The 26,268-nt window shown below is 38.2% G+C and overlaps 1 protein-coding gene across 8 annotated transcripts in view; it reads left to right on the top strand.

Annotated features, from left to right (window-relative positions):
- Dgkh (diacylglycerol kinase eta) overlaps positions 1-26,268 on the top strand; it is a 190,827-nt gene that overhangs the window by 65,754 nt on the left and 98,805 nt on the right. For all 8 annotated transcript variants that reach the window (XR_007346817.1, XR_007346816.1, XR_007346815.1 and 5 more), the window contains exons 3-4: positions 19,402-19,512; positions 21,683-21,763. Coding sequence is in view for 4 of the 8 variants with exons in the window: in XM_048800975.1 (XP_048656932.1) it covers positions 19,402-19,512; positions 21,683-21,763 (192 nt within the window). In the remaining 4 variants the exon portion in view is untranslated. The remainder of the gene's footprint in view (positions 1-19,401; positions 19,513-21,682; positions 21,764-26,268) is intronic.

Below are 26,268 nucleotides of genomic sequence, written 5' to 3'. Positions count from 1 at the left end.
TATGCCCACAGGCATAGTGGCTTTTGTAGGGTCGTGCTATTCCAGTGAGGCCTGCCTGAGTAAGGCAGCATCCCCGTGGGTGAAAGCAGAAATTGCTAGGACAAGTGTAAATGGTTTAGCATGGGGGTTCAGCTTCTGGGTTTGCTGAGAAAACCTTGAGTGTGGTGTGCTCCTTAGCTGTAGGGGACATCTGGTATGCCTGACAGAGAGGCTGAGAAAGGAAGGCCCTGGGGTCCTTCTTCGTGCTCTCAGGTGCTGACAAGAGGGATTTTGTTTTTCCTGTTGTCTAAAATGATGCTCTCTGGTGACCTTCCTTTAGCTATGGCCCTCGAGTAAAATCTTGTTTGTATTCTGTCTTGTCTTTCCTTATGTACACAGTGGGAAACTAGTAAGCCACAAAAAGTATGAAATCCTGGCATTTTTGACAACATGGATGGAACTGCAGATCATTCCATTATGTGAAATAAGCCAGGCACAGAAAGACTAGTACCTTGGTCTCACTCGTTGCGGAATTTTAAAAAGTTGATCTTGCAGAAGGTGACAGTAGGACGGTGTTTGCCAGAGGCTGAGGAGAGCAGGGGGAGGGAATAATGGGGAAAGATTGGTCAGTGGATTCTAAGTTGCAGTGGGAGAGGAGCAAGAAGCTCTTGAGTGCTATTGCACAGTGAGGGGACTCTAGATAATGACAGTGGGTGAATATTTCAGAAAGCTAGAAGAAAGTATTTTGAATGTTTTCACAATAATAAATGTGTGAGGGGATAGATATGTTTAACCTGATTTAAGCATTAGTATGTATATATGTATTGAAACATCACATGGTACCCCATAAATATATAAAATTTTAAATGTTATGTATCAGTTTAAAAATGCACTTAAAAAAAAAAGTAAAAGTTTTAGGTCAAAGTTTAAGGAGAAGCAGTATCCTCCCCATGAAGGGTTAGTGCTGGTGGTGGGATGGGTAGTGGTTGTTCTCTGCTCTCCATAAGGAAGTTCTTCTTTGAGTGCTGGATCTGGAAGCATCTCTGCAAGGAGGCCATGGCCAGAGTCTAAGTAAGAAACAAGAAATCTACAAGAGTTGGTGCACTGGCAATAGAAGCAACATTTTGATAGCAGAGTAAGTAAAGTGACAAGGAAAGATAAAAGGTAGTTTGGAAGTTTTGGTATTGTGTGCTTTGGAAAATGCTACCACTGCTAACAGAAGAGTCACAGGAAGAGGAGTGGGAAAGTGCTGAAATTCTTTTTAAGTTCCATTCAGGGTAAGAGAAAGCAAGTGACTTTTTCCTGGAGTCACTTACTAGAAGTTTACAGTTAGAATCTATGTTTCCTGAAGCCAGGCCAGTGTTTTTTTTCCTGCTGCACTGAGGGCATATTATATGAAATAAAATGTCCTTGTTGAGTGTCAGGTGAACAATTAAGATATTTTGACAGCATCTCCAGGTAGAGATGTCCAGGACATAGTAGTAAGTGGAGCTGGAATGAAAAATTGAGAATAAACATAGAAATTTATTTTAGGATATATATATATATATATATATATTGAAATAATTGGAACTATGGAAAGGAGTTCACTCAGAGATTTGCATGCAGGCTATAACTAGAAATAGCTAAGGGGCAGTTTTCTTGAAAAGGAAAGAGGGAAAACTGTCTTGCAGCAGTAAGGCAGAAGCCAAGGAAGGAGGCAGCAGGAGTATGGTACGTTTTAAAAGAAGTTTGGAATCATGGGGAGGAAAGCATAGCTTGTAGCCTGGGATGTAGTCAAGAAGTAAAAAAAGTTTTTACCTCTCTTCATGCCAAGGCTGGGGAGAATAGATGGAGAGAGAACAATTAGATAAGACAGGAAAGTTCTGTTTAGTTTGACAAATAAGTTTTAAGTGCCACTGAGGTGCTAGACATAGTGCTAGGACCGGGGATGCAAAGATGAAGGAAGCATGTGATTTAAGCATTAGTATGTTTACATGTATTGAAACATCACATGGTTTCAACATCCAGATCCTCACTCTGGAAGTTGCTTGTCCAGTAAAGGAGAGGAGCAAGAATAACACAGGAGCAACTAATAATCACAGAGCACTGTGTGTCAAGAACTGTTGCAAATACTTCATGTGCATTGACCCATATAGCCCTCACAATACCCCAGTGAGCTAGTTGTTAGTTGTTGTTATCCATAAAGAAGAAGAAACTGAGGCACAGGAAGATTCAACAATTTGCTCAAGGTTTTCAACAATTAGCCAGCCACATGGCTAAGATTAGAACCCAGGCCATAGCTCTGTACCCATGTGCATTATGTAGACAAATTATTGCACTATGATACAAACACAGAAGTAAGGACAATGTGCAGGAGTAGCATGAGGGAGTGAGGGGTTACATTTTTCTGGCCAGGGATGGAGTTATATAGGGAAGATCTCAGAGAAGGAATAAATGGAAAACTAGAGATGAATCCAGATGAAGCAACACACTGTCAGGACCCGAGGCTAGAGCCCATGTTGGGGTGTGTGTGTGTGTGTGTGTGTGTGTGTGTGTGTTTTGCTGCTTTATCTAACCATTTGCACAGACTTTATCTCTGACTGCATTTCATCTGCTTCATCGTAATCACAGAAGACCATCAAATTTTATTCTGTTTTTTTTCGGTGAACAATTAAGATATTTTTAAAACCTGGATTATCTTTTTAAGGGTATCAGCTTATCAAAACCATCACTGGAGTAGAATTTATGATTTTAAATAATAATGTATATGTGTGCCTCTTTGTAAGTCTGCCTATCAGGTGCCCAGCTGATTTCTAAGTGAGAATTGCCTATGTAATCAGGACCCAGGTGGTATCTGGGGGAAGAACTATAAAACTTGAGAAGCAAAATATTGAAAATTTGATTAAAATTACAGAAAATAAGCTGATTCTTTTAATGGCCCTTTCTGAGATAAAATATACAAGGTAATGATGACTCTTGGATTTATGTGATTATGCTGTCAGTTCCCTGCCCATCCTTGACCACACAATTACCCCCTCTAATTCCTCCCTTATCCCTGGCCTACATCCTGAAATTGAGAGCACTGGGTGTGTGGTAGCATCATGAGTCTCAGGAATGGTGTGAGCTTATCTGTTTTGCACTTTAGTTACTGGATAAAAAAAATAATAAATTTAATGGTTAGTAGTTATTTGGGGCCACATCAAGATGCCCCTACATCAAAATAGTTGTATCATTCTGGCCATGTGGGAAAGTGGTTCCATCAAAATGTCATGTGTGGGCAAAGAGATTATTCTTGGGAGTTGGGGCGTTTGATAAAGGAAGAAGTTAATTCAGAATTGGAAGGATAGTTTTTTTATTTTTTTTTAAACCTCTTTACAACATAGTTACTTATATGCCACTCATGAATTACAGGCAAGGATTTATGTAACTCTGGGGGAAAAAAAAAAAAAAGGCCCAACTGTTCACAGCACTAGAAGAAAATCCTGAGCATTAGTATAACGCCACTGCCACCTTGTGGAAAGATTGTAGTTTGTTGTACTTATGAAAAAAGGCTGATATTACATTTATATACTGCTAATATTTTAAACCTTCTTAGTATAATAGCACTTTACAAAACCATGTATTTTTCTCTCTCTAATATTAATTAGAAAATTATACTCAGAAACCTCTGTAAAGAAGGTACATATTAAAAATGGAGAGGGAGTTTATTTTTAGGAATTAAAATATTCACAAAATGACTAGAGTCTCAAAAGGTAATTTTATCTTAATAGCTTTTCTCAAGAAAAACTATAAACCTTTACAATGGACAAAGTATTCTCCAATGGGAGAGTTTATTGGTATAAAGGGTAACCAGAATATGTTGGATAATCTCCATTGTTTTGCTTTAGAATGCATTAATTTATACTTAAACATAAGTATCCTAGATATTGGATTTTATGGTATTTTAAACAAAATTATGAAGATATTGTGAATATATCCAGAGGTCTTTAGAATAGTTCTGTATGCATGGGGAAACCATTGCTTCCTCATTACATTTCATATGTTTCCTCCAGTTTCTCAAGGGGTAGACCTAACCAGGGTTATGGAGCATGCAGCTTCACTGGCTTTTGTTTGGAAAATTGAATTTTTTTCTTCTTAAATAGGGAATTGTGGTATTGAGGCTTTTCTGCTATTGGGTTATGTATGAAAAATTGGATGAAAAACTGCAGAGCCACAGACCTATTCAGAGTTTCATAGGCTGACTTAACAGCCACTGGCATGTGCGGTGTGAGAGGGGACCAGCTGCCAGGGAACAGTGGGTGGTCAGACGACAGCGTTCTGTCATCACATATTCAGACAATACAGCCAGAAAGTGTCTGTCTGGGAGTGTGTGCTTTATGTGTAAAAGTGAGCAATTACTTCTAGGAAAACTATAAAATAAATAGTGGTTGCTTATTTTTCTGAGAAAGAGAACAAATGAAACTGTTATACAAACTTCCAGAATATCACATATCTGCAATATTAAATGTCTCGTGGTTTTTGAACTAGATTTCACAGAGCTGTAAAATTCCCCAAATACCCCCCAGTAGGGAGGCTGAGCTGGTTAGGTTCTGGATTTACCTCTGCAAAGTTCCTGGTCGAATATATTTGGGAAAACCTCCTCAGATTATTCTGAAACACAAAAGTGCTTGAGAACATGGCTCCAATGGCAGCTTTTATAAAGGGAACTGTTTGTGATGTTGTAAGTCACAAAGCACCATTATTGCATTTTCAATAAATATTGGTTCCAGAAACTTCTCTTATCTCCATTCTTCTATAAATAGGGATTCACTCACTTAAATTTGTCCTCATTTTTTCCCCTGGATAGTTCCACTCCAGCCTTTGCTTTCCTGGCTGGGATAGACTGGTGCCAGTGCTGACTTTGGGTGGCAGTATGGATCTAGAGACATATTTGGAAAGGGGGATAAGGGAGCAGAGCCACACCTCTCCACTCCCTGCCGGCAGGTCCCAGCACATGATGGTGGCCAGCTAGCTCGCACTACAGCTCTTATTTCCTCAGTCACAGATCTTATTCTAGTGTTCATCTGCTATGAAATCTGGTTTAAATCTAAATTATTGTCAATTGTAACTTGGTTTCTTGTGAGCAGCTGACTCTCAAGAGGGAGATGGGAAGAGCTTGAATGAGCATGCTTAGTTATTAAACTCAAGTCATCTCCCCACTCTGGGTGGGGGGGCATAGGAATGGAGCTCCCTCAAAAGGAAAGAAACATTTTGAGTGGAGAGATGCAATATTTTACTATATGTGTCTTTTAGGAAGTTTCCGACACCAGATTTTTTAAATTCTGAGAGAGTCCAGTAAGAGTAAATGGCTATATTGAATGATGTTAATTAAAGAAGAATGAAAAGAAGGACTCAAAGTGCTACTGAAAGCAGAAATATCAGTAGAACAGAGGGAAGGGAACATGGGGAGAGTGCCAGGCGAATGCTCTACCTCTGAGCCACAATCCCAGCCCCAGCAGGGTACGAGTTAGGAGAGGAAAGAGTGATAGAGAGAAGGCACAAAGGGTCTGGATTCAGAAGGAACGGGTGGGAAGTTTTGGAGGCTGAGAGAAAAGCCAGGCTTGAAGCAGTTTCACATGTGGCTGATGAAAGAGGTCGACAGCCTGAATCAGAATCAACGGCTCACCTTCCAGAGCATGAGCAGCATTGCCCATCCAGAATCGAGCTCTGGCATGTTGCAGGGGGAGATAGTTCTTATTTTATATTCATACAAAAAAAATCCATAAGGACTCAGAAAAGAAAAAGAGCCACATTATGACAGGAGACCTAGTACATTAAAGTGCAAACTTATAATGAAGCCAGACTCCTAGTTTTAGAGATGTGGGGCTCTGTGGTTTGCATTTGACTGCCGGCCAACCAAAATTATGTAAGTGTTAACTGTTGGATAAATACAGAAGGACAGAAAAACCTACTATCCCTTTAATTTCACTATCTACTGATATAAATACTTCATAAATGGATCTCTTCTGTATTCCACCTGAACGAAGACAATATTAATGCTGACAAGATAGATGACCTCCCTTGATAATGATGAAATGACAGTGAATAAAAAGAAAATGACTTTTAATTTGGGGGTTAAAAGAAAAAAACAATCCCAGAATAGTCAACAGTCAAATGTTTATATTTGTCATAGGGGCATTTGCAGATAAGTAAGATGGCTGGCCACAAGGGCATCTCTGGATCTTGTTCTCAGAATGCTGCTGGGTTTCCTGCCTCAGTTGTCCCTTCAGGAGCTCTTAGAGTTGGTCTGCTGTTCCAGATTCCACCGAATGACTATTTCAGTGGCTTTATCTGCATGCCAGTGTTCACTGATTCACTTGTTCAGTAAATAACGATTGAGAGGTATTATCAGGGCCAAGAACCATGAAGAGTGCTGGTTCTACAGTGGTGAACAAGGTGGGCACGGTCCCTGCTCTTGCTGAGCTCCCAGGCAGGGCGAGGGACAGATATGTCAGTTTGGGGCTGCTTGACTTTTGAAGAGCCAGTGGTGTGCAGTGGAGCAGTAGCAGCACTAGTCATTTCCTAATTCTTACTAAAAAAAATAAGATCAGTGCTCTAAGAAGTAAAAGAGTAATGTAGCATGTTGTAAACTCTTCTCCATTACTATGTCAAATACAATTTCATGATTGATTTCCACTTTCATACTTAAACCAGGAAGCCTTGTATATTTGAGGATTGGATCCTTGGTGTGATTAAACACAGGTTTTGTGTGACACTTTCTCTGAATAGAAGCAATAGGCCCTTGTTCAGAATGGTTATCTCTTTATTTAAAACACCCTTTCCCAAAAGTATGACATGCTAAAATAGTACCTCACTTACGATACTTTGTATTTACATAGCAGTTGAGAGTTTATGAGGCATTTGTATGTCATTTTGTTTGATCCTAAAACCTCTGAGTAATACAGAGCAGATGATATTTATCCCCACCTTCCAGAAGGGGAGACTTAGGTTCAAAGCTGCTATTACTTATTTGAGGTCACAGAGCTAGGGCTATTTTCAGCAGTCAGGTCTATTTCTTTTTTACTTTTTGCCAGTATGTTGACTTGGATGGAAAGAAAAATTTAAATATATTCCCTCATTTGGTTCCTTCAATTCCTGTCAGTCAAAATAAAATCTGTGAATTACTTTTTTTTCCTGAGTATTCGATGAATCAATTAACATGTAGTAATTATTTTCTAAATATCAGATAATTGCAGTATGTGGGATGGAAAAATAAATGAGATACAGTTTCTGTCCTTTAAAAGTCTCCATCTTATAGGAGAGAAACACACATTTGAAAAGTTCCTATGCAGCATGATTTATGCAGTAAATTATGCATGAACCTAGTGCTCTGGGTGCACCAAGGACCTGATGGTGGCCTGAGCCAAGGAGAGATGATAGATGAGGAGGGGGTTTAGAAGAGAAGTAGAAGACAATGTGGAGTAGAAAGAAGAGCTCATAAACATGATTGGACATTGGGAAGTGTGCTTATTTGGGGACAAGCAAGTACTATTCCATTGGGTGAACTTAGAGGGAGATTGCTGATGATGAGGCTGTTAAATAAGGTGAGTTATTGTGGAAGTAAATCTTGTATACCCAGCTTAGAAATCTGGAATTATAGAGATGTTGAGAATATATTTTTGCTGAATGAAGAGGCCATTTTGAAAAAAAAAAAAAAAGAAGAAGAAGAAGAAGAAGAAGCCTGGTATTATACTGTGGGTGTTGGAAAACCATTGAACATACTAAACCAGAGTTTGGTGGAATCACATCTTTATTTGAGTAATTCTGTCTACAGTGGGAAAAATGGACTCATGGCGGGAAAAATCGACAGCATGGAGAACATTTAGGGGAGTGCTGAGTTCAAGGGCGTTACAGGAGCTTTGTCTAGGGCAGTGGCAGGAAGAGTGGAAAAGGATAGATTTAAGAAATGAAAGCTTTTCAGTGATGCACACCTGTAATCACAGCAGCTGGGAGGCTGAGGCAGGAAGTTTGCAAGCTCAAGGCCAGCCTCATCAATTTATGAGGCCCTAAGCAACTTAGAAAGAGCCTATCTCAAAATAAAAAGGGATGGGAATATGGATCAGTGGTTAGGTGCCCCTGGATTCAATCCCTGGTACCAAAACAAACAAACAAAAATGCTGTTCCATAAAGCAAGGCTTATGATGAGAACCAGTGTGGATGATGATTTTGTGACATACTACCTTTTAAAAGAATTATGGCTTTTTTCTTATCTGTTGCCTCACACATCATCATAACATGTAGTGATATGCAGTTATCAAGATATCATTTCCACTTCAGAGATTAAAAGGTTCACCATTAAAGATGGACAAACAGACCCATGATGTCAATAGGTTCTGTAAGACTCCCAGGAAGGTATAAGAGCCTTCCTGGAGCTTATATGATAAAGGAATACGGAAACATATAGGGCAAAGAAAAATTCTCTGGGAGGATAGAATAGGCCATAGTCAGAAAAGATAGGGAGAAAGTGAGATATGTGTAAAATGTAGAGTATTGAAAATCCCCTGACCATTGCTCTCATCACACCAAATTCCATTCCCTAAAAAAGAAGTGAAAGGTCCTGATGGGGCAAGACCAGTGGGAGCTAAAGATTTTTCTGGAATTTTTGAAGGCATCTGTAAAAATTATGAATCATACTGATCTTTGCACTTTACCACACCTATTTAATGTTCTCATCCAAAGCCAATAAATTGAAATTTACACTAATTAGATAAATCAGACAATAACTGATTTTTCAAAGATTTTTAGCTATACAAAAGGCTTCAAATGACTCTTTTTAAAGTTCATTCTCCTTGGGGCTTCAGAGTAGTAGTAGTATTCCATTTAAGCAACTTCAACCTGTGATACATAAGCATTTCTGAAAATTTAGATGAAATCCCTGAGTGCTCATGTATATGTGACTTAAAAGAGAAATTACTTTTATTTGCTCTAAACAAGGACCATAAAGTGAACAATTTCACAGCTTTAAGACATTGAACTACAGATGGTCTCAGAAAAGTAGCTGATGAGTTCTTTCAACTTTTAAAGCCATTTAAGTTTATTATTTAAACTAAGCACTTAAAGCTTAATTTTTGAGGGCAAAAAAAGCCAAATTTATTTACTTTTTTTGTTTTTAGCATTTGGAAACTGAGTTATTGGATTGCAGTTAGTATCTCTATGGCTTTATTGATTTTTTTGAAAGGATCAGATAGTACTAAGCCAATATCTTCCAGGTTATATGACTAATTGTCCATTACATGTAAATGTTTCTAAGCCCATTTGTGAGGGGAGAGGTGAATTTATCCATCATCCTGGAAATTGTGAGGAAAACAAAATTAAAATATAAGACTTATTTTTTAACAGATTCTAAATAATAACTTCCTGATCATAACTATTTCTTTAATTTGTTAATAGCTCTAATTTGTTATTCTTGTTGACCACTAGTGTTGAATATAATGTTGTGATTTAAAACAATAATTCATTGTTTCTTCATTTGGTGTACTTATTTTGAAATTTGTGGAACCCCATTTTTCCCCATTTTTTTTCTTAACCACACTTTAATTACATGATTGTATGTGCTAGAGCAGTGACAAATTAATAATTTTTGTTATGCTTCTTTTATAAAAAGTATTTGTTTAGAGCTGGGGTTGTGGCTCAGTGGTAGAGCACTTGCCTAGCACGTGTAAGGCCCTGGGTTCAATCCTCAGCATCACATAAAAATAAATGAATAAAATAAAAGGCATGTGTCTATCTACAACTAAGAATATTTTTAAAAAACTATATTTAAAAAAAACTATTTGTTTAGCCATTTATAAACAGTAGTTTTATTTTAAGGATTAACTTTCATGTGAATCTTTTACATCACATTCCTTAGAGGAAAGCAAGAACATTTTTTCTCTTTTTCTTTTCTTTTTTTCAACATTTAAGATTAATGGTTTGTATGTTATAACACAGAGAAGTTTGTAAACCCACAAAGACAAGGACTCTGTCTTGCACATCTTCATATTCCCCATGCAATCTTCACACATTGCAGAAGATTGATCCATGCTTATACAAGATGAAAAAGGAACCTAAGAGTTGTGTAGGAAAAAACAAATTATTTGCCCTGAAAGTGACGACTTAAGCGACATCTCTGAATGAGCCATGCTCTTAAAATCAGTGCAGACAGACATATTCTGTCCCTTTGTCTGTCTTTCCCTAGCTTTTCCCCCAGGACACCCCCGCCCCACAGGAGCACATGCAAAATTGTATACTGCTTCAGCTACTGTTTTGTACCTGGAAAGAAGCAAGCTCCCTGCTCCCCACTGCTGAACCTAGAAACCTTAATATTACCTCTAATCACCATTTCTTGTTTACTCACTGATAAAACTTCCCCTCAATCGGGTGCCCATGCTTTCTTGTTTTCTGATTTTTTTCCTTTTTTAAAAAACCAGTTTCTTTTTTTTCTTTTTTATGAACACAGTGCCTTTATTATTATTTTTTTTAATGTGGTGCTGAGGATGGAACCCAGCGCCTTTCACAAGGCGAGCACTCTACCACTGGGCTATAATCCCAGCCTCAAATTCAGTTTTTAAAAAAAAATTTTAAAATATATTTTTTTTAGTTGTCAATGGACCTTTATTTATTTATTTTTATGTGGTGCTGATAATGGAACCCAGTGCCTCACACAGGCTAGGCAAGTGCTCTACCACTGAGCCACAACCCCAGCCCCCCAAAATTCAATTTCTTTACAGATCATCTCACACCATCACTCAAAGTTGTTAAGTTCAACTCCACAGCTTTATTCAGGGAGGCCCTATGATGTGTCTCCTAATGTGTTAGATGGTGTTGGTTTAAAAATGGGTTGGACACAGTCCTTATGAAGGCCACAGCCTCCTGCAGTCATAAACATGTAAAAGGATGTCATTTGGTGTCTTAGGTGCTATTCCACAGATACAGAAGGGAGTGCTTTAGAGGGGTGAAGGTGGGAGGGGCTGCTTCTTCCTGGAGCTCAGCTGGGACCCTTTACAGGGCTGTAGTACTGGAAAAGAGTTGAGATGACTAGGAGATTTCAAGACAGAGAAACTGAGAGAAAGGGGCAGAGAAAGCAGCATGGAGAGAGGCAGGCAGTGGAAAGCATCCTGTTCCTTCTTCTGTGATACCAGTGGGACTTGAGGCTTAAAGCAAAAGAGAACCAACCAATGGCTTTGAGCAGTGCACAATATAATCAAGCTTTTATTTTAGAAAATTACCTTAATAACCACATGGAGAATGAAGTGGGTTATTTGTGCTTTCTCCTAACAATGCTTCTATAACATACATAGACCAAACATTAACTTTTCTACTTCATTGCCTCAGACAGAACTTTACAAAAATCTCAATACACACACTTCCATAGGTTGAATTTCCAAATGATTTCTTCTTTGGGTAAGTAGGTTTTCACAACATTTTAACACTCTGCCTTTAAGGATCCTAGGTTCTCTACTCTGGGTAACCTCAGATGCTCTAGCACTTCAGCAATGTCACTCACTGTGTGACTCTTCCAAGGCCACCCTGGCAGTTACAAGAGGATTTTCCTATATCTCTCCTCCAAGAGTCTTGAAGTAAAACCATATTGAGCAGGCATGTCTGTTTGGATATCTTAAACATTATCAGGGGGAAAATAAAGAATTCATGTGTGAATGAATCTGAGCAAATATTTGACAGAAGTGAAACTGATTTATAGGAACAAAAGCTTGGTACTGTGTAACATGACAAAGTTCAAAGTTGCTCCTTGAGTCAAGGCCAAGGTGAGCCTTCATATGACCTTGGTGATCACCTACAGTTGGGTCCAAAAAGCAGCCCTGCTGTAGGTGCCAGGTGGAAGTTCACTTCTCAACCTAGCAAGACAGTTCCTCTGGGATATTCAGTGTAGTTTCCTTTTCTCTCTTGTTACTAACTTCCCCAGATTAAATGGTACTGATACTGCTCCCTTTTAAAAGAGTTTTTAGCCTCTATTCCAAGGACCTTCTGGACTATTTAGCTGTGTCTTAAAATCTTTTTATCTTTTTATTGTGGTTTAAAACATAACATTCACCATCCTAAGCATTTATAAAGGAACATTTCAGTAGTGTTAAGTATAGTTACCTTGCTCTTTGATGTGATCAATCTGTCTATCTATCTAGGTACTAGGGATTTAACCCAGGGGCATTTAGCCACTGAACCACATCCCTAGCCCTTTTTATTTTTTATTGTGAGACAGTGTCTCACTAAGTTGCTTAGAGCCTCGATAAACTGCTGAGGCTGACCTTGAACTTGTGATCCTTCTGTCTCAGCCTCCTGAGCTTCTGGTATTACAGGAGTGTTCCACAGCATCCAGCTAATCTTTTTATTTTTAAACTAACATTTCGTATTACTTTCTGATCAGGTGAATGATTATTTTTATTTAATGGATCAAGTCTCGATTTTCACACCTCTTTTCTTATTTTCTTGCAACATTCTCTTTTTAATCATAAAAGGTTTTTTTTAAATCAAGATTTTTTTCTTTTAAAAAAGAATAACTCTCTGAAAGCACTCATTGGTACTTTAATAATACAATCTTTGATACTTCCTACTGTAGTTTCTTTGTATTTCTTCCCATGTTCTCTTTTAACCTCTCTACGTACTGCCCTTTTATGAATCACAAGAGTACACTTTAGGAAGCAACAAACCATGAAACTAGATAGGACACGGAGACACTAAACTGCCATTTGGTTATTTGAGGTAGTCGAGGTGTAGGTGATAAGAGCTTCCTCAGTCACAGAGTGAAAATAACATGTCGCCCTGAGGTTTGCACATCTGTAGTCATGGAAGATAAACTAGGACAAAACAAAGCCACAGGATGAAAATATTATATTTTAAAATGTGTTGAAGGAATTAGTATTTTAATTCAAATTAATTTTTCTTGGGGCAAGGTTTTCATTGTCATAAAACAACATTTTTCTTTAATGCTACTGGGAAGAACAACAAATACATATGACTAGGTAGTATGTCTTTAAATATCATATTTCCAAAATGTATAAATAAGCATATTTAAATGTTCAAGTTAGATAATACCTGTGTATTTTAGAATATGTTTGATTATGAGAAGTAATAATTAACTACTTCTAAGATCCCAACAGAAAATTGGAACCCCAAACATTTTAGTTGTTGCTCTCTAATGTCTTAAAGAATATTAAATCTTGCTGTTTCAAATGCTATTAGAAACTATTAAGCTAACTGAAGAGAAAGTTAAAGAAATTAGTGTTTGCTACTCATACCCATATTAAGGCCTGATTTATTAAAAAGAAAAAAACAAAAACAACCAATAAGTCATCCAGCCTGATGTGTGAAGGTCATCATTTTTAGTTATGGTGAATTCAGAAAATTCATGAAACCTTTAAAATTGTATGTAATTTGTAGTGTGTAAGTGTGTGCATTCTGGAGAGGTAGTTTTCATAACTTTCATTAGATCCTAAAAAGACTTCTTGATCCAACTACAGTTACAAGCCATTGTTTCAGAGGTTACTTTGCCTGTTTGCATGCAGACCCCAGCTCACAACTAGATTTTGTTCCAGAAATAGTTTGTTTATGGCCTGGTTATTTGGAACTTAGACCACATTTTTTTTCCATGAAAGAAATATAGAAAGTACCTTGGGTTCAAATAGTGTCTCTAAATATTATAGAACCTTCCTGATGGAAATGCAAATGAGGCAGATCCAGACTGCAAGTGGTTTACAATCCAGTCTGGGGTGAAGGCAATATATAACTGATCCTCAACTGAGAGTAAATTCCTAATTTACCCATTACCTTCTCATTTAATTTTTTTTGTACCTGTATCAGGATTAATTCCCTTTTGCCATTACAGCTTCGGTTTACAAGTGGGGGAGAAGGGAGCCCTTTGCTGTCTGAGTTTCAGTAAGAAAGAGGACAGAGTGTATTCTCTCAGTAGGAAGGCATGACCATGACATCTATGGAGAGGCTGGTATTAGAATTTGAACAAATATTGATCATGTGGTTTCTTTCTTTCTTTTCTAGTTTTGGTATTGGGGATTGAATTCAGGGGTGCTGTACCAACGAACTACATCCCAGACCTTTTTACCTTTTTTTTTTTTGAGACCTTGTTTTGCTGAGGTGCTGAGGCTCTGAGGCCGGCCATGAACCTGCTTTGTCCTCCTGCTTCAACCTCTGGAGTTGCCGGGATTACATGCATGTGCCACCATGGCTGGCATATGATGTGGTTTCCATGTAAAAATGTATTCCTAATTCTTTTTTTTTTTGTACTGGAGATTGAACCCAAGGATGGTTAACCACTAAGCCACATCTACAGTATTTTATTTAGAGGCAGGGTCTTGCTGAGTTGCTTAGGCCCTTGCTAAGTTGCTGAAGCTGGCTTTGAATTTACAATCATCCTGCCTCAGCCTCCCGAGCTGCTGGGATTATAGGCATGTGCCACCTGCCTGGCCTGTACTCTTAGTTCTTACTTGGTACCCAGGTTCCTGGGACTCAGCACTTCAGCCCTTAGAGCTTCATTAATGGCCTCTGTGACTGGCAATGAATGGAGATTCCACAGCAGGGACACTACCTCTGAGAAGTCCTTTTCATAAGTAGCCAGAATAGCCAGAATAAGGACCTTTCTATGGTGACAACCATGTGTATTTGAAGTGTTCATATATCAGACTTTTCTTTCTGAGGTATAGCATGAAAATTAGGTTCTTGATGAGAGCCATGATAATTCTTTCTGGCTAGGCTGCATGATTTCTAGCAGAAATTTCATGTTGTTTTGTTGACTGAAGGGAGAAGCTAAGTGATGGAAGAAAACAGGAAGCAGAATGAGGGGGGTGAGTGCTTCAAGATGTCATCCTGTGAGATTCGGCATCTCATCATGCTACTTCAAAAAAGACTGTCTTTTTCCATAATTATTTTTTTTTAAAGAGAAAGAGAGATTTTTTTAATATTTATTTTTTAGTTTTCGGTAGACACAAATCTTTATTTTATTTTTATGTGGTGCTGAGGATTGAACCCAGCGCCCGTGCATGCCAGGCAAGCGTGCTACTGCTTGAGCCACATCCCCAGCCTTTTCCATAATTCTTAACATGTTATCCAGCTCCAGGGAGAGCTTTGGAGACTAGCCTACTAGCGTATCTTGCTGTTGTATACAATGTGGGAACATGACTTAAGAATGCATCCACTTTTGTCCTTTTTTTTTTTTTAAGTTTAGGCGGGATAGATTGGACTCAGGGGCACTCAACCACTGAGCCACATCCCCACCCCTATTTTGTATTTTATTTAGAGACAGGGTCTTACTTAGTTACTTAGTGCCTTGCTATTTGCTGAGGCTGGCTTTGAACTCGCAATCATCCTGCTTCAGCCTCCTGAGCTGCTGGGATTATAGGCATGTGCCACCATGCCTAGCTGCATCCACTTTAATAAGGATAAATAAATAGGGGTTACTTTGAATTCAGAGAATATAACAAAGACTAAGTATATTTTGGGAATAAATTTGAATTTACAGTAAGAATTATAATTACTTTAGCCAAGTAATTTTGAAAGATATGTTTTTTATAGCATCTTTATTTATTTCTTGGAAGATATCTTTTGATTGACTCAAATGTCTCTGACTCAAGACCATATAAAATAGCATAGTATTTGCATATAATGGATGCATATTCTCCCACATACTTTAAATCATGTCTAGATCACTTACACAATATAATACAGTGCAAATGCTATGTAAATAGTTGTATTTTTAAAGGAATAATGGTGAAAGTTTATACATATTCAGTATATGTGCAGTTTTTTCCAAATACTTTCCATCTGTGGTTGGTTGAATACAAAGATAGGTAACTCATAAATACAGGATTCCAACTGTAATTGATTGAGATGATGTGCAGTTAAACTCTACCCTAGCTATGGTTCTCCATAATGGCAAACATAAGAATTACCTGGAGCATTCCGAAATTCCTGATACCTGGTTTGCACCTCAGACTAATCAAATCAGAATCTCTGGGAGTGGCACCCAGCAATCAGTACTTTTAAAACTTATGATAATTTGGATTTATATTCAAGGTGAGAATAAATTTGGGAATAAGTTTGAATTTACAGTAAGTAAAATGTTCCCTGCCCCAGTCTATTCTTACTCCTTGTGCCTTGATCTCTTTTATGGGTACAATTTGAAGATCCATGACGAGGTTCTTTTCCCCTGGGGAATTTCCTGTTGTCTTTCCTTAAACTTTTCAAGAACCTAAGTTCCATTGTGTAATTTAACTCTAGACATCCCCACCATCTTAAAAAGTATTCCTGAATTTTCTAGTCACACATAAGGCAGGAAGGAGGGACATGCACAGCAACCTTTGACTTATGCTTCTCTTAAAACATTTTGCACTATGATTAGTTATTTGGAAACAAATAGCTCTGATGTGGCAGCATCTGAGATATGACAGCACAGTTTCATCATAAAATGAAATTAGGAGCACTTGTGTGTTTCTCTCTGGGTTTTTAGAGGTGGAGTCTTGGGGGCCTAGATCTTCAGCCCCCACTCCCTGGTACAGCACTGGGAAGATATTAACATGTGGGCTGGTAGCAGTTGAGTAGGTTAGTGCATGGTTCCCACTTGCCTGGGATTTCAGAATGAGGGCTTCTGTGATTGGGTTAAAAGTGTTCCCCAGGAGGCTGTCACTGCAAATGGGCTCATTTTTTCACCAGCTTGCTCTAGTATATGTCAGTCTTCCTCCTCATTGTACTATTTAAGGAGCATGAATCTTGACCTAGAATTTTTATTGCTCAAACTGTTTACCTTCCCTATCAGTCCCTTTCTCAACCCAGTCTTTTGCACCTGGTTGCTCCAGCCAAGTGCATATGGATTTTTTTCTCTGTTTTTTTTCTTCCTCTCTTTTGTCCTTCATGTATATTGGTATGCCAAGTGGATGCTGCCTCTATTTCTCTCCATCTCAATGAATGATGCTACCACCCAACCCCAATGTGTGTCTGTTGTCTCTCCCCTGCCCTTCTATAGCAAACTCCTAATTGTTCTTCCACTTCTTTTCACACCCATTTCCCCATTGTTGCTCCTGCTTCAAATGTTTCACTAGCTTTTTGCACTTAGGATAAAAAGCAGACGCCTGTCGTGACCAGCATACCCTGGCTCTTGTCTCCTGTAACATCATCTCTTGATACTCTCCATCTACTGTAGCTGTTATTTGCCTTGACAGTGGCCTGTGAACACTTATTTACTTCTTCCAAAAGCTCTTATAATTTGATGCTTGGGAAATACTCCCTGAACTTAATAGCATAATGATATCATAATAATAACACTCTCTGCCACTTATTGAATGTTTTCTGTAACCCAGACAGTGTGCTAAGTGCTCCACAGACATTATCTTATTATCAAATTAGATGCAACAAGCTTGTGAAGTTGGTATCTGTCTTCCCAATTTTTGGAGAGGAAACCGGGGCAGAGAATTGGAGTGACTTGCCTAGGTTCATACTGTTAGCGTGTGGGGGAGCCTGACTGGAAGCCTGACTATCTGATTCTAAATTGCTCTTTGGTTCTGAAGTGTCAGAAGTATTTTATTACCATTAAACTTGAAATGATTTCACGATTCTTGGAGGACAGTCTTAGAGCAAGCTCTAGAAGAAATCTCTCATTGAATTTGGAAGGAAACCTTAAAATATAAGTTAATTACTTTATTGGAGACAACAAACTTCTCAATATTTTATGTCTTACTGACAATAAGAGACAGGAGGGTGTGAAAGTTGCAAATAAACTCTGTAATCAAACAGATGGCATTTAATCTCAGCATCTGCCACTCATTCATCTAGATCTCGTCATATGTGCTAGCTAGACAATGTTCTTGGCACTTGAGGTACATCGGTGCTCGATCCATTGGGATGATTTAAAACTTTGTTTCTATCAGCTGTTTTGGTCTTGGAGGTTCACTATAGCATTATTATTCTTTTATTGAATTCACTATAAATCTGAGCCATCTTGGACCCCAACCAAATGGGCTATGTTTGAGCTAGTCTTGTGACACGTCCCTTAAGGACACTCTTACAGGAAGGCTCTAGTGTAGTTCGCTTTCTTCCTTCCTCCCTTTCTCCTTTTCTTCCAATTAAAATGAAACATTAAATTTAACTTTATTAGATGTAATAAACTCAGGGACTTTATATTCTAATAGGGGTAGCTCAATAAACATAATAAATGAGTAAATTACATTATACTTCAGAAGATGGAAAGTACTTTGTGGGGGTGGATAATAAGATCAGGATGGGGAGATATGGAGCACAAGAGCAATTGCAGCATTAAACAGGCGGTCAGTGAGGTGGGTCTCAATGAGAAGGTCCAGACTGGAAGGAGGTGAAGAAATTAGCTAGGTAGATATTGGAGGGAAGAGCAGAACAGGAGGAGAGAGGGCCTAGAGCCCAGGTCTAAGGAAGAGCATGCATGCCCATTTCAAAGTGGCCATTTTGGATGGAGAGGATTGAGAAAAGGTGGGACTGGATGATGTCAGGGAAGTTCCACGTATTTCATTGGTGACAATGAAGAGAACTGACATTTTTAAAAACACTTAGCAGAATCCCTGTCTAGTCACAGAGCCCTGCCTACCTCTTTGAGCAGTATCTCCTGCTGTTCCCCCCTGCAGACACTTGGCTGCATTTCTAACAGGGAGTTCCTTAAAGAATCACCAATGTCCATACTGTTTTAAACTTTTTACTTTTGCACACACCTAAAATGCCCTTCCCTTTCCCATTTTTATTGTGACACACTCTTTCAAGATGCATGGTGGAGCCTTGCTCTGGGAGGATCTCTTTGACTCCCTCTGAGGTGAGCTGATGTTCCCCTCTCTGGGCCACCATGCGTAGTTCTTATATGCACATTTGTTGTATAACTAACATTTAACGAACACTTACTATATGTCATGGACTAAGGTGTTACGTGTTAGTTATTTATTTCCTGCGCCAACCTTGTAAGGTATGTCCTGATGACATTCCTATTTTATCGCTGAGTAAATATAAACATGGAAAAGTTTAGTAAGTTGTCTAATAAGATCCAGCTACCTGTGATGATAGGAATTAAACACAAGTTTTCTGGCTCCAGAGCCCATGTGCTTTCCTAATCATTATATATACTGCACCTCTACCGTATTTACTATATACTAGACAACATGTGTATCACACTGTATTACAAATGTTAGTTTGTGTGCCTGTGTCTTTCATTACCATTTGTGAATTCTTTGAGGGAAGAGAACCATGTTGAATTCATGATTGCTCTTTGGGACTTTGCTCACATGCTCCCTTGATTCAACTGTGATGAGAGAAACATTCTCCTGTAATTTGTAAGACATGAAAAATATTATTCAAAATGTTAATGATTTTGCATCATTGATTCAGAATTGCATTTGGTTTTAGTTTTCATTTTAATTGTGCCATTGTGCTTCTCTTTCCACCCAGACCAGTATCAAAGAAGGACAGCTATTGAAGCAAACCAGTTCTTTCCAAAGATGGAAAAAGCGTTACTTCAAACTTCGAGGCCGGACACTTTATTACGCAAAGGACTCCAAGGTAATTCAAGTGAATACTAGTTTTAAGGAATTGAGATTGTGGATATATTTAAAAATTTGATTGTATAAGCTGTTTTTGTCTTGTAGCTTCATGGTAGCATGAGCCTACTTTTGTATGGTGTTGGTAAAAATGTGATCCATCTTGGACCTCATCCCTAGGAGGTCAATTTCAGTCAGCCCTATACATATCCCTGAGAATCATCTTATAGGAAAGTTACAGTTCATCTGTCCTTGCCCTTCCATTCCTTCCTTCCAATTAAAGTAAAATATTAAATATAATTTATTAGCTATAATAAACTCAAATTGTTGGTTTCTGTAATTTTCTTTTACTTTTTACTTTTAAACCTTTTTCTGGGGGCTGGGGATGTGGCTCAAGCGTGCGTGCGGCCCAGGTTCAATCCTCAGCACCACATACAAACAAAGATGTTGTGTCCGCCGAAAACTAAAAAATAAATATTTAAATTCTCTCTCTCTAAAAAAAAAAAAAAAAAAAAAAAACCTTTTTCTGCCCACGAAGGGAGTTGTTAACAGTTTCTTCTCATTGTTGAGAAGAGGCATAAAGGTGATAATGCAAATCGAGTGCATATATAATACTTGGCACAAAATAATTACTCTATTATAGTAGCAAGAAGAATGAAAATCATATTGAAATAAAATCAAGACAACATAAATTTTATGTAATAGTTGAGTTAAATAATAATGCATTCTTGGAAGAAAAATTTGTAATAAAATGTCCCCATTAAAACTGAAATTATAGTATTATTTAAAAAATAAACATTAAGATTTTTTGCTACTGTGCCAGTTGGATAATCCCATTTAAAAAAAAAAAAATACATGTTCCTGATAAAGTTATATACCAGGAGATAAAAACACACAAACCCAATACTTAGCTTATGCAGCTATAATAGAAGTAATAAAAAAATAACTTATGTAGGACTAACCAAATAAAATAATCTTATTTTTAAAGTCAGGATATTCAAGGTCATCCCTGACCTGGCTCCATTCTGACTTCCTGTTTGTCTCTAGAGGCACTCTTTGACAGCCTTCAACCTTTGGGCCTATGTTTTCTATCTACAGAATGATTCTCCCCTTTCTCCCCTTGATGAAACCCTCTGTTTTCTTTATTGTCTCCCTCAAATAGGCCTTATCCCATCATTCATTCAGTTTTTTTTTCCCCTGGAGAACCCAATTTTATTGTGTCTTTTCTCTTCCACTTTTAACAATGTCTCTTACATTATAATTGGTTTTGTCTGTTTTGTCTCCTGTGCTAGATTGTGAATGTCTGCCAGTCAGTGAGCATCTTAGAATTAGAATGATTGAATGGGAGCAGAGTACTATAACCCTGTGGAAATTGGGGATGGGGAGTGGAAGCTATCAGAGAAGAGTGACCCTTAGGGCTGCATGTATGTGTAGCTCAGTGGTAGAGGGCTTTGCTGATGCATGAGGCCCTGGATTTAGTCCCCAACACCACAAAAAGGGTTAGGAGGTACTTTTTTTCCCCAGTTAATAGAGGTGCACTGTTATGCCATCCTTCTTCATTCTGAAAAACAGAATGAGTGTGAACAGTGACTAACTCATTTTGAATCAGTTCATTCCTCTTTTCTATGGAACATTTGCCACTTAACACTGGTTAAAATGGTGTTTAAGAGTGTACAAGAAACACATCTTCTTGCAGAGCACATTCACTGTCTTATTTGGACACACGTTATAAATGAGGAAAATAAGACTGAGAATGTTCAGTAAATCACCATGACCTCGAACCAGAATTAATTCTCAATTCTCACTTAGCAGACCTGGGAGCAATGATTTGGCCTTTGCCTGCCTGGCAGTGTTGTTACAAGCTTGTGAGTATATGTCTGTGTGTGCATGCACAGCAAACTCCATAGGTTCTCTATAAGTGGTAGCTATTGTGCTTTCAGGGAGTCCAGCGAATTTGCATTGGAAGATTGTCCTGGGGGTTCTCTAAAGTTCTTTTCAGTTTAGGATTTATGGCTCAGTTATACTTTATGGTTTCATTCATCCATCCTTAGAAGAAATTGTAAGATATCACTCATTTAATTTTTTCTTCATTTTCTGGTCCTTATTCTTGACGTAGCTTTCATAGTAAAATATATGGGAGAGCATGGGGCTAAGTTTTACTTAATATGTTTGTCTTCTTTTTTCATTAACAGTCTCTGATATTTGACGAAGTTGACCTCTCAGATGCCAGTGTAGCTGAAGCAAGCACAAAAAATGCTAACAACAGCTTCACGGTATGGACATATTCTATTAACTCCCTATGCAAAGGGTGTAAAATGGTCTTTCCTGAGTTTATATAGATGCCCAGTTCAGTTATCAACAGTGTGTCAACTTATGTGTGTTGGGCTTTTTATTAAAACAAGAAAATCTGATAAGTACATTGTACATTCTAATACCAAGTATCATTGTACATTCTAATACTCAGTATTATTCATGATCAATTAGCCCAATAAACTTGGGTTTAATTGGTTTTTTTGTTGTTTTAATTTTAATTTTAGTGCTTTAAATTAATTCTTCGATTAATTCCATTGTCATTTGAATATGTAAAAACTTTGTTACTCATCAACAGTCTTAAAAATAATATTTTCTCCTTCTCTCCCGTTTTTACTCCTGTTGCTGTTGTTCAGGAAGTTGCCACAGTTCAGGCCTTCATTTCTTCTCACTTAGTTCATTCATTCAAGAGCTGTTTAAGAGGTGTCTTCTGTTCCAGTTTCTTCTTTTCCAATCACAAATGACTTCTTTTAAAAAAAAAAAACGAACTTGTTCCCCATTGCATGTATAGTACAACCCCAACTCAGAGGGAAAGCCTTGTAATATCCTGCCTCAGCCTCACAGAGTTCCTGACATTATTGGTCCTTATGCGTCCCACCCCTGGGGCAACTTCTGCCTGAGCTTTTCCTGTTCCCTTGACTTGAATGATTCCTCCTCCTTCTGCAGCTGTTGAAATCCTATCAGTTCTTCAGACTTATTCCAGGTATCCCATTCTTCTTTTATTTCTTTAATTCAAAAAAATATAAATTGAGTGGCTACTGTGTGCCAGGCACTAATGCTAAACACAAGAAACTCAGAGATGTATGTATATGCGTCTGTCTATAATTTCCCTTCAGATCTTCACAGTTCAGTGAAGCTCATGTGGGGTCCCATTTATAACTGCACATTCCTTAGCTCCCCTAAGATGCTTTGCTTCTGTCACACTCCCAATCCCCACCCCGAGAAGCCACTACCACTGCTGACACTAGTGGGCTATGTCCATCCTCTGGGCATGCCACGGCAGGGGGGACAGCCAGATAAACAAATACAGAGAGCTCTGTAGAGGGAGAAGTGAGGGATGGAGGTTAGTGCTGGTAGAGGGAAGGGTAAGGGAGGAAGCAAACAAATTCAGATTTAGTCTTATTGATTTATGGGCATGAGGGATAATTCATAGTGTAAATATTCCTCTCCCTCTCCCCCTTCCCCAGGGAGAGTTTAGTTTAAGAAGAGGAAAGCCCAGAATAGAATCCTGGGAAAATGTTAAAATGTAAGATCTGAGCAGTGGAGACTGAGAGCTTTCTTAAGTAAAGGAGAGCTGGGAAGGAGTGATGTTATAAATACCCAAAGGGGGACCGTTTCAAGATGGAAGTTGTAGAGGGTCAAGTCAAAGAACTGAAAAGTGGTGGTTGAATTTGTGAACTCATTTGCCTTGTTGACATGAGTTGCTTTGGTGGAGGGGTAGCACCCGCTTGGCTACTCTAGGAATGCAAAGTAAAAAGGCAGACAGAGCTAGCTTTTTTCTAAAGCTTGGCTGTTAAAAGGATGACAGGTACAGCTAGAAGAATGTCTAGGGTAGAAGAGAGTTGTGGTTTTGTTGTTCTTTTGCTTTGTTTTTAAAGAGGGTTTTGAAGAGAGGAAAAAACTGGTGGAACCAAGTGTCAAAGACTCAGGACAGAGAGAGACTAATTAATTGATGGAGCAAAGTCATCAAGTAAGGTGAAGGGCGCAGGCCTCAGAGCACAGGTTAAGAGCTAGCACTGAACAGGGCAGGAAGGCTTTTGGAGGCCTGAGGCTCTTGTACGTCAATCCCAAATACTACCCTGTTCTCAGTGAAATTGAAGGCTAAGGGTATCTGCTGTGAGAGTTCAGGAAGGTTTGGAATGGCTTCTACAGAGCATTGAAAATGAACAGAGATTACTAAGTAGTCAATAGAGTCCTGCAAAGATTAAAGAACCCTTTTTGTAATGTTCCTAATCCCTATGCTTATTACATATTCTTTAAATGACATTAGAGAACAATTGAATTGATCCAAGTTGGTGGTTTATAGGTCATTTTGGATAGAAAGAGAAAGGGATTGCTGGGTGTTTGGGGGAATGAATAATTCATCCATATTTCCCCCCTCTGCATTCTCAGCTTTGGAGAATAAAATGCAAGGTAGTCAGATACTACTTTGTTGTTTCCAGTTCCTATTGAATTCAGGGCTTCTCAAAAATTGTTGGAGGCCTAAGGTGGAAATGTGGCTCATTCCTCCTTCCTCCCCGGAGAAGGAATGGGAGGGTGGAGGAAAGAACCTCGAAGCCCTACCATCTAGATCAGCCACTTGTTTCCCCTGGGGAAGAAACAGTAGTTCTGTCCTCTATAGGGACTTGTGGAGGTGGGGACAAGGGTTCCCCCTAACAGGGAACCAGAGTTAATCTGAAAGAGGGTTTCAAGTTTGAAGAATGGGATAATTTTAGGTGAAGACAAGGTCTAGGGCTTGGATTAAAGGCAAGGGGAACTGAAGAAGCTGAGTTTGGGGAGGTTTTCATATTTTTTCTACATACAGCTCTTTCTTGTCCTCCAACTATGTGTGGTCTCTTCTGTTATATGTTTCTTATAGAATCTACATATTGTGCTTTATGCTTAGCTAAGCATGTATTTTTATTACAAGCTCTGCTAGACCTTATAAATATTGTTGATTTTAATTAATAAGTTGAGAGTTCTTTTTTTAGGCTTGGGAAGACTTGTTTTGTTGAAATATTTTCAAGAAGTTTCTTCATTCAGCCAAATGTTATTTCTGAAGTTTGCCCTTCTAGAAATGTAGGGACTAATACTTTTTGCAGATTGCTTAGGGTTTTTACAGCAAATGGATCTGATAAAACATTCAAGGGTGTAAAATGGAGAAAAAGGCATGTTCTCAACTGATAATTGACTATCTTCCCTGTCTTTAAATATTTAAATATCCTGCCTTTCTAGATTATGGTGCTGTTATTTTAGCTATTGTAGGTCAGAGGTTAATGTTGAGGCGTGATAGTGTCATGTCTGAAGAATCCAGGGATGGCCAAATCCTGCTTCTTTATAGCTGTCCCTCTTCTGCTTGAAGTCCCTCAGGATGATCTACTGATGAGGATAGTAGGATGTGGAAAATCTATAAATAGTAAGTAGAAAATAGACAACTTATGTTTTGCCTGAAAATCCACTGCTGAACTCTATAAAATGGGTTCCAGGGAGCAGGGTAGCAACTGGCCTAACCCAGTAGCTGCTCAGAATTATCTACTGCTTTTGATTGGTATGAGCAAATCACTGAAGCTGGTCCCACTGCGAGTGGAAGGGACTTAGACAACAAGACAGTAGTGTCACAGGATTTGTAGGCATGATTTAAAATGTATATACAGCATGACTTATTTTCCTTTCTTCCATAGTCTCCCTCTCCCAACTTGAGTTAATAATTGTCTTGTTTTTCAGTTGTCTAAATCATCTTGGGTATTGTATTAGTTTTCTATGACTATAATAAACTACTACAAACATAGTGGCTTATAACAAAGCTCATTTATTTCAAAATTTCTGTAGGTTACACAGCATAGTCAGGTTTCTCTTCTCCAGATCTTACAATATTGAAATAATTGTATATAATAAATTCAAACATGTACACACACACACAAATACAAACCAGTTTTTAATTGTCTTCAATTGGGCTACTTTTGATCACAGTTTAATTTTGTGGTTTTGAGGATCTTCTGCAGTAGATAACAACAAACCTGCTAACATTTAAGGCATTTGTGAAGTTAGGTGGCATTGATGGGAGTAGGGAATAGAAAGGGACAATCCCTACTCTCCTTATGGTCATTTTACGGGTATTTAGGTTTATGTTCATTAATTTACTTGTAGTTTAAGTTCTACCATCACATTTTCTATGATTGTGAGGGTCTTTATATATTATTCTTTTTTGTTACGCATTACAAATTATTTTCCTTTTAGTTGAATGATATCTATATGGTGTTTTGGAGTTTTCGTTTTCATTATAACATTTTCTCATTAACACCCCTATTCTGTATGTGAATGTTGTCTTTTATAATCACCTGAAAAGGATTGATTTCCCCTGGGTCACACTGGTGCCACCTGGGAAAGGGCTCCAGACTTCCCGATGGTCAATGTAGGGCCCTTACCTATCACGCAGCATTCCTTCCACCTTATACTATGATTTTTACATCTGCTTTTCTTTTTTCTCTCTTTTCTTCCTCTCTCTCTCTTTTTAATTCATTGGCTTTTATTTATTTTTATTTGTTCTTTTTAGATACAATTACAGTAGAATATATTTTGACATAGTATACATATATGGAGTATAACTTATTCTATTTAGGATCCCATCGTGTGGTTGTACGTGATGTGGAGATTCACTGGTGGTGTATTCATATATGAACATAGGAAAGTTATGTCCAATTCATTCCACTATCTTTCCTATTCTGTTCCCCATCTCTTCCTTTCATTACCCTTTATTTAATCCACTGAA

The sequence above is a fragment of the Marmota marmota genome, unplaced genomic scaffold (assembly GCF_001458135.2).
Source record: "Marmota marmota marmota unplaced genomic scaffold, marMar, whole genome shotgun sequence".
Taxonomy (NCBI): Eukaryota; Metazoa; Chordata; class Mammalia; order Rodentia; family Sciuridae; genus Marmota; species Marmota marmota.
Note: the sequence above shows the minus strand (reverse complement) of the source record. Positions and strands in the feature narration are given on the sequence as shown.